This window comes from Lepidochelys olivacea (assembly GCF_965140295.1).
Source record: "Lepidochelys olivacea isolate rLepOli2 genome assembly, chromosome: 10".
In the NCBI taxonomy this organism is placed as follows: Eukaryota; Metazoa; Chordata; order Testudines; family Cheloniidae; genus Lepidochelys; species Lepidochelys olivacea.
This window is the reverse complement of record NC_140420.1, coordinates 57,378,497-57,390,810: the sequence shown is the minus strand read 5'-3', so window position 1 is coordinate 57,390,810 and position 12,314 is coordinate 57,378,497. Positions and strand designations below refer to the sequence as shown.

General features: G+C 39.6%; 1 protein-coding gene across 2 annotated transcripts in view; it reads right to left on the bottom strand.

Annotated features, from left to right (window-relative positions):
• The window catches only part of THSD4 (thrombospondin type 1 domain containing 4), a 238,583-nt gene that overhangs the window by 60,471 nt on the left and 165,798 nt on the right, over positions 1-12,314 (bottom strand). For both annotated transcript variants that reach the window (XM_084642341.1, XM_084642342.1), the window contains exons 4-6: positions 8,687-8,783; positions 7,499-7,741; positions 46-175 (exon numbers count right to left, since the gene is read on the bottom strand). In XM_084642341.1, the coding sequence (XP_084498467.1) occupies positions 46-175; positions 7,499-7,741; positions 8,687-8,783 (470 nt within the window). The remainder of the gene's footprint in view (positions 1-45; positions 176-7,498; positions 7,742-8,686; positions 8,784-12,314) is intronic.

Genomic DNA, 12,314 nt, shown 5'->3' with positions numbered 1-12,314 from the left:
CACTGCTGCTTTCATTTCCCAGTGTATTTTCTGGCACTATCTTACAAGGCTGGGCACGGGAAGATGTTACAGGCTTCTTCTTCTGGCGTGGGCTTGGTGCTGGTGTCACAATAGCTCTCAGACACCTCCTCATGAGAGATTCTATTTACACAGCGGAAGATTGGGTATCGCAACCCTGAAATGGCAAAAAAAAAAAAACAACAAAAAAACAAAAAACAAACCAATAATAAGTAGTGCAGATAAAAAGAAAACATTCAACATACACATGACTTAGCTACAGCAACAGGATCTGGTGCAGAAAACCTAAACACAAGAGAGCAACAGGATAAGGAAAATGGTCCTTATCACAAGCATTGCAAGAGAGGCTGAGAAAATGTTGTGGTTTTGCTCCATTAAATGTTTATGGGGAGAACTGTGCCTAGCTTCAGCCTGCAGTTGATTGCATTTTTTAAATCTAGCAGCCTGAACACAGGACTAGGAGCAGGAACTTGTGTGCACTAATCCAGCCTCTGAGTCAGATTCCTTTTCTTTTTGCTTTTGGGCAAGTGACTTACCCTCCCTACTTTAGGATTATCATCTGGTCAATAAGGATATAAAAATAATACCTACCTCATTGGAGTGTTTTGAGGCTTCATGAATTAATGCTTTAGGGATGACAAATGCTGGATAGATGTTAAGTATTATTATTTCTCTCCTTTTTTAACTGCTCAGTCTCTTTAGCTAAGTTTTGCACTTAGACAGAAAGACAGTGATTTCCTTTGCTTGTGTAACCTGTCTCTCATGATGGTGACAAATTCAGACCAAGATGCTAAGTGTGTCACTTCCATTATTCTGGTACAGAGAGAATTTTCACCAATTCCAGCAGCTCAGTGAGTCATGCAGCACTAGTTCTCAGGTCAAAGAAGAGTTTGTATAAACTCCCTCAAAGCCCACACAGTTTTTTCTCATTCCTGCTACTCTATTCCAAAGAAGATCCATGCCAAACTTCCCCATCCCTGCCTGTACCCAATTTATTCTAATTCTTCTCGGGAGCTACACTAAATTGGCTGAGTATGAGCCCTGTGAAAATGAGGCCATTTTCAGTTATCTCAAGTTGGGCATCACACGGTGAAGCACCCCAAATCATTAGCAACTTTTGAATACTGAGGCCCAGTTAGTGTGGAGACTGAGGGGTGGGCAAAAAAAGAAATAATGGAGTATGAAAATAAACTCTGATCTGAAAGGGAAAGATCCTGCTTACATTAGAGGTAAGTGTGTTTATACCCCAAAATGAACTGACCACAAACAAAACACATAATTCAAACAGCAATGCAGATAAATCGTTTGCCCTTCTTTCCACACACATATCCTGATATGCTGTCCCTATCTTAGTAACTCTCTTCCCCAAATTTAGGGTCTGATCCTGTTTCGATTGAAAACAATGGAAGTTTTGCCATGAGCCTATGTGACAGCTGGGGTAGACCTTTGTTTCTGGGGTAAAATTATACTGACTCACATTTATGTTAACAGTTGCTGTGTTTGAGAATTTAGGGAAGAATAGTATACAACCTGAAGAGAAGAGAATACAAATGTCTGTAGAGTCCTCAGTTTGTTATCAGACACACAGACAACTATCAGATAATGTTTATGCTTCAGCAAGCAGACTTTTGTTGCAGCTTTCCAGAGGTCACATTGCACATCTCCCACCCTTACCCAACACCAGTCATTCTTCATGATGTATCAGGTTTCTTGAAGGCACAGTCCTCTACAAGGTCAGTCTAGACCAGAGGTTCTCAAACTGTGGTCTGCGAGTTCCATTGAGGTGGTCCGCAGATAGTTCCTCTAAGGTGGGTGCCTGGGCGGCCGCACAGGAGAGAATGAAGGGCCACCCACCTAATTAGTTGAGCTGCGCAAGCATGGCTCCATTAATTAGGTGCCTGGACCTTGGAGATATGTAAGGCGAGGTGGTGGCCTTGAGGGGAATAGGGGGTAGCTGGGAGGGGGCAGTGGGGTGAGAAGAGGGGGTGGAGGGCATTTAGGATATGTGGGGCTGTGGTGGCCAGAGAAAGAGGCGATTTTCCCCAGCTCCAGGGCTGCAGCTGCCAGGGAGAGATGGCCCTCCTTCCCAGCCTCAGCTCTGTGGCTGCTGTGGTGAGGGAGAGAGGGAGAGACCCCCTCCTTCTCAGCCCCAGCTCAGGGACTGCCGCAGCGGGGGAGAGAGGGCACATCCATCGCATTAGAAAGGTAAGACTACTGATAGGAAAATATGAGTTGTGCGCTATTATTTGTAGAACAAAAAAATCGTTAATTATTATGAAGGTTTTTTTATATATAGTGCTTTTATCCAAAGCACTTTACAATAGTTAGCTAATGGGTACAAACAACAGTTGGAAAGATCATTAAGTGGTCCGCCGAGACCCTCAGCAATTTTCAAGCGGTCTGCGGAAAAAAAAAAGTTTGAGAACCACTGGTCTAGACCAAACACCAAGAGGATTTACATCCTCAGAGTAAAGAGAAGCAAATCCTTACAAGAGAGATGTGAGAAAGTAGGGCACAAGATGTTAGAGTTGCAGCTTAATTCCTTCCTTCCATCACCAAATATGCTTGCCTCTACTTTCGAACCAAACTATGGGCCCACAGTGCAGCAACCTGCATGGAATTTAGAGGGAGGAGCCCAGGTTGCAGGTGGCACCAGAAAGCCAGCCTGTGTGCAAATGGCTAGAATGCTAGCTGCACCTCTGTAAATAGTTCTCTTAACAAAGAGCTGTTTATTGTAGAAACATAGAGTCCTCTCCTGTTGTTACCCAGCATGTAACATATGAAACACACATATGTGCAGAGTTCAAAGCTGTATGACTCACTGTAAAAGTCCAAACGAGTCACATGGCTAAAAGCCTGCACAACTCTGAAACTGGATAATTTGCTGACAACATGCAGCTGTCTCTTTTCTTTTGGTGTATGTGGCAGGGAGGAGTGAACAAAAGGGTAATACTGTAATAGCAACAGCCTGAATATCTTGGCTAATGTGGCATAAGTTAGATGCTAAGAGTCCATCGATACTGCAACTGGCTTACATGATAGCTGACAATGCAGATCTTATGCCATTGGACCGAATGCTTAGTCTGCTCCAGCTCCTTCTATATCTAATTATACACTTGAATCTGCAGTCTAAGCCTAGCATCTGTTGTTAACTAGCCCCACATTCCTACCTCCTAGTGTTCTAAATCTCAATTTTAATGGTAACTTTTGGTGATTACTTAAAAGTTTTTAACTGTGTAACAGATTTTCTGCAGACTCCTGCATCTCATCCCGTATTTACAAAACTTACATTTTTCTTCATCTAACTGGGAGGTTAGCTGCGAGAGAGAGAGAGCGAGAGCATGCACAGTACATTCAGATGGCAACTTGTTTTAATTGATCTTGCACTAAAGTTTTGTAATAGCTTTAACTCACGCCCATGGTTTAAATACAATAAGTGTGGTTCTGATTAATGATAACTGTTGGCTGACATACAGCAAAATATGGCATTTGTAATAAAGGAAATTAAAAGCTTACACATCTGCCAAATTTAAATTCATTCAGCAATATATTTAAATGAGAAGTTTTGCATCTGAAATGCTAATTTACAATAAAATTGTATACAGAGCCATCTTCATTCTTCCAGTTCTAGTAGAAAGTAGGTAATTTAGCAATCAGCAGGGTGCTTTACTCATTAGCTTTCTTTACAAATTTGCTTTTTAAATTAAGAACATGCTGCACACTACAGTATCACTGTTAATAAATTTCGTATTCAGACCGGTCTCTCTGTAATGTGTTTCCATTTACAGCTAAGCTACAGTCTGTGTTGGAGGACAGGGGAACAGGAAAGAGGGTTTGCTCTCAGGAGGAGTTTCTGTGGTTCCTGGAGTGTATAAACTTCAGTGGCATATGATCTCATCTATTTCTGGCTGATGCACAGGGTTGGTGCCATAGAAATACCCTCCCTACTCTGTTTGGGGAAGTTAGCAGTTTCCACAGGCATGGCCCTGGTACTAGAAAACTACACCCTCAGCCTGATCAGGTGGAACTTTAGGACAAGAGCTGGTTGATATTTTTCATCTGAAAAATAATTTAAAAGAAAGATAAATGGCCTTTTTTCAAAATCAAAAACTTCAGTGAAAAGTACATCCAATATTTCCAGTTTTTAATGAAAAATCAATCATTTCCTTCTCCTTTTTCCTTGATCTCATTCTGCCATGGAATGAAAGAGAATAAATGATGTCTAGGGGCGTTTCTTCTTTTCTTTCCTCCTTTTGATAGTTAATAACTTCCCAAAGTTGAAGAAGTTATGAAAAATTACAGAGTAGCAAAAGAAGAAACGAAAAAATGAAAAAGTGAAGGAAACAATGGACATCAATTTTTTTTGCAGTTTCAAAAAAGGCAAAAGTGGAAAAAACTAAAATTTCAAAATTTCAAAAATTATCAAAAAAAATTTCAGAATGTTTTTAAGAAAGAAAAAAAAAACATTCCTTTACAAATTCTGCAAAATGGAAACAAATTCAAAATTTCAACTTTGTTTCAACGAATTGTTTTGCCTCACTTTACCATTTCTCTTTGGGAGAGAGCAAAGAGCCTGTTGGACCTCAATTGCCTTAGAGGATTACATGGGCAGAGGTAGTCAACCAAGTAACTCAGGACTAGATTTGTAAAAAATTGTTCATACTATCAGCAAATCATAGTACTCCCAGTACAGTATACTGCTCCAAATTAAATTTGGTAGAGTCTGGGATACAAGGTTGACCCCAGGTCCCACTCAGAACCTAGGGGAGGAATATTTATTTCAGACATTCCTCCTCTCTAATTTCAGGGTGTAAGTCTCAGTTCCATAACATGCTGAAAGCTTTCCTGTGATATTATATTGTTCTAGTGTTCTGCTGTTAAATCGGCATTCAGATTTTATAGCTGCTTCCCACTGACTGCCAGATATTTAAAAACAGCAAAATTCTGATCATAGGGATTACAAAGGAAAGTTTCCAACATTCTTCCTATAAAATGACTGAAACCCCTCAAAACCCTTACAGATGTGTGCACCTGCATTTGATGCAGAATTTCTTGATCTGAGTACTCAAATGCACAATTCCTTTGCACAGAAACTTCAGCTTCCACCTTCTGAAAATATGATGGTCCCAATCCTCAGCTGGTGATCCTCACTGATTGAAAGAGAGTTTATGTCTATTTACAGTAGCTGAGGATCCTGTCCACATACCCTAATCTAAAAGCCATTTCCCAGGGCCAAGCAAAATAATTCTGGTTTACGTTCACTGCCCTCCCCCACAACGTGTCAGACTCACAAGAGTCCTGATTTTAGTACTGTAACATTTCTGACATAATTTCCGCAAGTAGGGCAGATTTCCCAATTCATTGTCTTGGACTAGCAGGGAATAACAATAAAAAAAGAGAACATCCATGTAGTGTGCTTAACTACCAGCTCTCCTGTCAGAGATATAATTTGAATTCATTATGATGATGATGTGCATAAGGATCAGCACAGCATTAAGATTTCATGCACTAGCTCAGTTTCATATCTTGAAGCAAGGAGAGAGCCCTAAAGAAAATTAACTACAATTTTTCCCCAGAGGAAATAGGTTTGCAGAGCAGTCACATCTCTCTAACAGTTCAGTATTCCCAGTAACAGAATACGCTATCAACTCCCTTTACATCACCACCTTTAATTGCTTTCCCTCACCTCAGGAATATGCTGACTGCCACAAAGATATTACCTTTCCTCTATGTCCAGAGTTAAATTTTCCTTTATTCTAGCTCAACAGAACCACAATTTTCCCAGCAGCTTAACAAGTTATATGGAACGCGTAGAGCTGTGTTTTGTTAGCTATACCAGTAGTCCTGTCATACACCTCACTGGCCCAGCTCTCTGAGAGAGCCCCTCCATTTTAAAGTAAGATCAGCCAGGAGGTATGTGTTGACAATACCTGGAGTTAAGTGTGCCTGGTGCCACGACTTCTCAGGTGAGCTTCCCCACCAGTAGAATTTACTCCCGTCAGAGGTCTGCTAGAGCAGGCGTCAGAGCATGGTGAAAGACACTTTCACTTGGTTTAGATTATATCCTATTTTGATTGTTTTTATTATGTCCTCTTGGGTTTTATTCCAAAAAGGACAGTATTTATTAGAGTACCCCAATTTGGGTTATATTTTAATATAATTTGTTGATTTTCAAATAGGAAAAGGGTACTCAGCTGCTTCAGCAAGAGAGGCTGTAACCATTAAAAAAAATTGTGTTTGGACATCATAAATCTCTAGAAACTACACACTCTACTACCATCTTCTGCTCGAGTATTCAGGTCCTGCACACTGGTTCTGGAGAATATACCACTGATGTTTGTCAAAAGCATCAGTACCTTTGTTCCTACAATTGGCTAGTTCAACCAGCTTTTGTGCCGCAAAAAGCTATGTCCCATCACGCAAAAGGTTAATTAAAGGGGTCGAACCCCTAAAAAAGCTTGTAATTCACACCACATATTGTAAGGGCATCTAACTGGCAAATGGAGCTCTGAGCTGAACAGCACTGGAGGAATCACTGCCAGTAAAGGTGCAATCCAGGCAAATAGGAGGAAGATATTGACAGAGGTGCAAAAAGTATCAATGAAAATGGAGGATTTAAACAAATGGGGAAAGGAAACCAAAGAATGCTGAGGATAATGATAGTGTATCAGGGAAACATTAGAAAAGCAACTTGAGGCAACTGTCCTCAGCCATAAAAGACTGCAATATTTCTCATTTCAGAAATGGATGCCATATTCTGCTTTTTAACTAGGCTTGAAAGAATTACATCTTTACCAGTAAATGTCAGTAAACGTCGATTGCACCATACACACAAACCAATGAAAAATATTTCCATCAATAATCATTTAAATTTACAGATAGGGACAGTAAGAAAAATTCTGCTTGAGAACTTATTAGAGTTTAAGGATATTTTGTATATTTTGATGTGTGTCGACAATTTTTGTTTTAATGGTTATAAAGCTTTACCTTTTTGAATATTGCTGTCATTAAATAATTATGGACTGACCCCCTCTATGGATTGACCCCCTCAAAAAATTCCCACAGCTGTGAAAATGTAAATGGATAAAAATATAAAAAATTCTTAAAGCCCATAATTTTGCAAAACTATGAAAATTGTAATTGATAAAAAATGCTTAAAATAAACATTAATATTATCTGTTGAAATGAAAAAAAATTGGACTCTGCCAAGCCTGTTTATAAACTATGTGCACCATGGCCTGTTTATTTTATTTTAGAATTATTTTTATTGACATATATTTGGAACCCACTTTGTGCTACAGATTTGTCTGTCTTTCACTTAGTGAGAAACAACAGAAAGCAGTGGCTCAAACATATGTCTAATGTCTACAGGGATTTGCTGGGTTTTCTAACATGCTCTTTCCCCCATGTTTTTCTTCTCCTGGCCTGGAATCCTCTGGTGTGTAATATAAATACTGTGCATACACTGTAAAGCATTTACCTTTCCCACACGAAGTGGTACACTCAGTTGTTCCAACCTGTTTCCAGTTGTGCTCTCGGTTTCGTCGTGGTGGCTGCACAGCAGGGACCTGGTTGTCTGGCTGATGAGAAGGAAACCTTCCTGGCTGAATAACAGGAAAGGTCCCTGTTGACTGTCCAGTGTGAGTGTCTGTCTCCCTACGCAAATTCTCATCTTCGTGATCTGTACCATCTGTCAGTTCTAACTGACCATTGAATGGCTCCCCTGGGGACAGGCAACAAGAGCAAATTAAAAGAGTGATCATCTCTTTCAAATATTAGCTAATGCATTCACTAATTAGTAGTTGAAACAATGGTCTACAAAGTTGTCAAGCTTGGAAGTAGCTTTTATCTCCATATACAGACTTGCTGGGTTGTTCTGCAGACAAAGACTTTGCTGCTTTTCAATGAGGCACCCAATTCTCAGCCAGCAAACACACACACAAAAGTGGAAATTCACCAGGCATTTTCTAGCATAATTATTGCACCTAATGTCAATCCAGTTTCCCAAGGATTTGTTTTTTCATCATGCTCCATATTCGGTGCCTCTTAATGTCAAATTCCAGCTGCTCCTCATTAAGAAACAGACTATAGAGCCAATACAAATCTGACAAGGAGAATCAAAAACATGAGAAATAGTACCAAACTTGCCTGCCAATTTTCTTTTTTTTCTTTTTTTCAGAATTACTGTTACATTTAACACACCTCCGTGCTATAGAATTTAAAATACATTCTGTCTAGAAAAATTTTAGCTTTGGGGGCTTAGAAATTTCCACAGGATTGAGAGAGAGAAGCTGAGAAAGGTTGTTTCAAAACATCAAACTCCAAAAAGAAAGAAAAAGTATTTTAATTTCTGAAATACAGGCACAGCAATTCAGCTCATAACAGTAACTGATCAAGGAAAAGTCACAGTGTGTTCTTATCCCATGTGACACGTTAAAGACAAAATTACCTTCAAAATAAAAATAAAGAACCAGATCCTAGGCTGGAGCAAATCAGAGTAACTCCATTGAAGTCCATGGAGTTACACTGCTTTACACCAGCTGAACATTGGGGGTGAAATCCTGGCCCCATGAAGTCAATGACAAAACTTCCATTGACTTCAGTGAGGCCAGAATATTACTACTGGCCCATAATGTTACAGAATATGCTTAATGCAATGATGATTTACCTGGTCTTCTGTGAGGAGGCAACTGAGGGCTAATGACGTTGGCTTCTGGAATTATATACTCATAATGTATACCTGGGTTAGGTTGCTGATGTATCATCTATGAGGAAAAACAGCCAAATAAATGTTATCTGATTCAAAATAATCACCCTTTCACTTAAACCACCTATTAGGTTACTACTGTTTAACAGAAATATGCATTTAAACCAATCAATAGCATGATGATTGCTACTATTAGAAAAGACAAAGATTTGTTTGGTACATGTCAGTGAAATATGAAAATAAACAATTTGTTCCTGAAAGGCTAAGACAAGAAAGGAAAAGATGAGTTTCTACGCTTGCAAATTGCACTAAATTGTAATAGGAGGGAACAGCTGTTACTCAAAATCCTCACTGTGAAGAACTAAATCATATGTGTCTTCTTGGTACAGGTGCACAATGTGAAAATTCAGAAGTGTCGTTAAGAGTCTTTCAATGAACACTAGGTGGCGAGAGAGGTTCATACGACAAATGGGTTGGGTCTGAAATAACTGACCTGACAGATAATTGAGAAAAGGTAAACAAGAAAGAGAAGAAAGAAAGGGAAGGGTCCAAATCCAAATGTTCCAAACCCCGCTAGCTCTCTCCTCAAATGATTGACAGTTCTACTTGAGTTGAGAACACATAAACAGCACTTATGTATTATCATTTGATAATTGCTCTGTTCTGTTCATTCTGGACATGTGACACTGAGCACTGTTGGAAGACAGGACACTGGGCTAGACAAAATTTTGCTCTGTCCCACTATGGCCATTCTTATGTTATTAACCCATCTGTGTTACCTCATATACCAAGTTGCTTCCTTTTATAGCCTTGCAGCTCTGCACATATCACTCACCACAGTATTTATAAAGCAGCAAGCAAAAATAGCTAACAACAATTGTATGTCTATTCAATTTATATAGCAGTCGTTTAACACTGCTCAAGTAAATAGATAACAGAGGTCCACATACACATTGTGGTGACTGGTTTCAGAGTAGCAGCCGTGTTAGTCTGTATTCGCAAAAAGAAAAGGAGTACTTGTGGCACCTTAGAGACTAACCAATTTATTTGAGCATAAGTTTTCGTGAGGAAGTGAGCCGTAGCTCACGAAAGCTTATGCTCAAATAAACTGGTTAGTCTCTAAGGTGCCACAAGTTCTCCTTTTCTTATTGTGGTGACTGTATCACTGATATAGAATTGTGTTCCCGACAACTGCCAAATACATTTTCAGCCAGTTGGACTGAACATTCCACACATAGCCAAACATGCAGAAAAGATCCCTCGTTTCTTCTACTGTTGGACAAAAGGGTTGGTATGTTTTTTGTTTGTTTGTTTGTTTTAATATTTTTATCTAGCACTGGGAACCTTGAGCGTACCTGCTTTAAGAAAGACAGCAACAAAGGGTAGAGGTTTTAGAGCCCAACTGTACAAGCCTTAGGCACATTAGCAAGCACTCACATGAGTATCCCATTGAAATCAATGGGAGGGTGTGTGAATAAGTGCTTACCAACCTAGGAGTTTCATGATAAAGCCCTTGCAAGGTACTTACGTCTCCTGGAAAACCATTTGAATCCCCTAGCAGCCCTACATTATGCTGGTGGAGTGGGAATAGAGGTGCTTGCATTATCAGTTATAGACACCATGTACTGTTGATTCTAATAATCTGGCCTTGGTTACTTTAATAATGCGGCTGATCACATGGATGCAGGGGTGTTGGATTGTTCTGGCAGAAGCCTCAGTGAGTTTAATTCAAAAAAAGTCTTTAAAAAAATCATCACTACAGATTGCTGTTAGTGCCTTATACCTGGGTTTCTTATCAGCCAGACACTGCCTCTTGAACATGAAAAGTTCCTTGGTTCTGCCAAAGCAAGGGTTACAACCAAGAGAAAATCCATTCTACACCCCCATGACCCACCAGCAACAAACTTGTGGCACTAGGTTTGTTTTGCAGTCCGAAAGCCATTCTGGAATCCACAGAAGTCTACAGAGTTATTCTGAGTTAGGGTCCATCCCTTTGACTTTGAAAAGCGTTTCCTCTGGCAAACAACAGCTTTTTCCTCTGAGCTCCACCCCAATGAGAGCACCCACTTTCTGGAATCATATGAAAATGCACTGCCTGTAATGATTTCTACAAGGGCTGACCTTCCGACCTCTCGCTACAATTTTAAAATGCACTCTCTTCGTGCCCAGTCCTGCAAGGTGCTGAGCACTCTCAAGTCCTATTGACTTCAGTGGGAGCTGAGGGTGCTCTTCAGATCAGGACCTTACGGTTTGGGTAGTTCCGAGGAAAGCTCTCCTATGGTTCCTGATTCTTAAAGCTTCCAGGGTTCAGCGCTAAGGAAAAGTGGAAGATTCAGAAATGGTAAGACAAGGACTGTACATTTCAAGGAGTTGAGGAATTGGAAACTAGTTTATGTTAATATTAGCTATCTCTCTGTAACTAGAAAGTCAGGACCTGTGCCAGGGTGATTATGCTATTAACAAAGCTCCTATGATTTTCCTTTATCTAACTCTCCAATCTCCATTTTAAGACAAACCAGCACAGATGGCTTTTCAACAAACCCACAGTGCAGTGAAAGGGAAAATGCTGATCTATCAGCCAGCCCAGATGAGCCTCCTGTGGTCCTGACATCCTACAGAGAGCATGATGAAGGAGAGAGAATGCCAAACCAGGGGGCCAGTCCACAGCAATAACCCACAGTTCAAGTCACTAAGCTGTGCCCAAACCCACGGCAATCTTACTGTTTTCTTTCTGGCAAATAAGATGTCTTGAAGAGAAAAACGAAGGGAGATAAACAGGCAAAGATTAAATCAATACATAGTAGTGACACAAACAAACCGTGAGATATAAGAGCTATAAAAATCAAAATACATTTTATTATGATTAATTTAAGGTACTCTAAAGTTTTTGATGATACTTATTTGGGAACACCCGCATAAGTCATGCATGGCTCCTTTGCCTTTTCTCTGGGTAATGCAATCATCATACATTAGGCATCAATTTCTTGGCAATAAAAACATCACAGCATCTCAGCTCACACCATCCAATATTCTTAACATAAGTGCTCATAATATTTTTTTTAGTAATATGCATTCTGGGCAATCAGAATCCATTTATCTTTACATCCAAATTTTACATCACAACAAATGAAAAATCATCCCTATCTCCCATGCTGTGCCCTGTTAAAGCAATACAATAAATAATTATTGTTACTTTTTAATCATTTTGCCATTTGTAACTTTTCCATTTGTAGGAGCCAGTGCACTTTCTATAAAAATATACTGCACTAATTTTTCTATCATGGGTCATCACTCGTTGAGTTTAATGACGACCAAACCCTGGCCAATTAAAACAACCAATATCATCAAATCAGACTGTGTACCTACACTACATGTGGTCTTTCAGACAATATATTTTATTTTATATTTGTGTGTGTGTGTATGAGCATGCCTATATGCACAATTTATTTCATAGTATGCTATAATAATCCACAATTGCATTTTTATTTCAGTGTTGAACAATACCAGAAATACACTGAATCTTTGAATACTTTTGCCATTGACTTCAATGGAGCCAGGATTTCACTGCAACTTGGTTTTGTGATTGCTT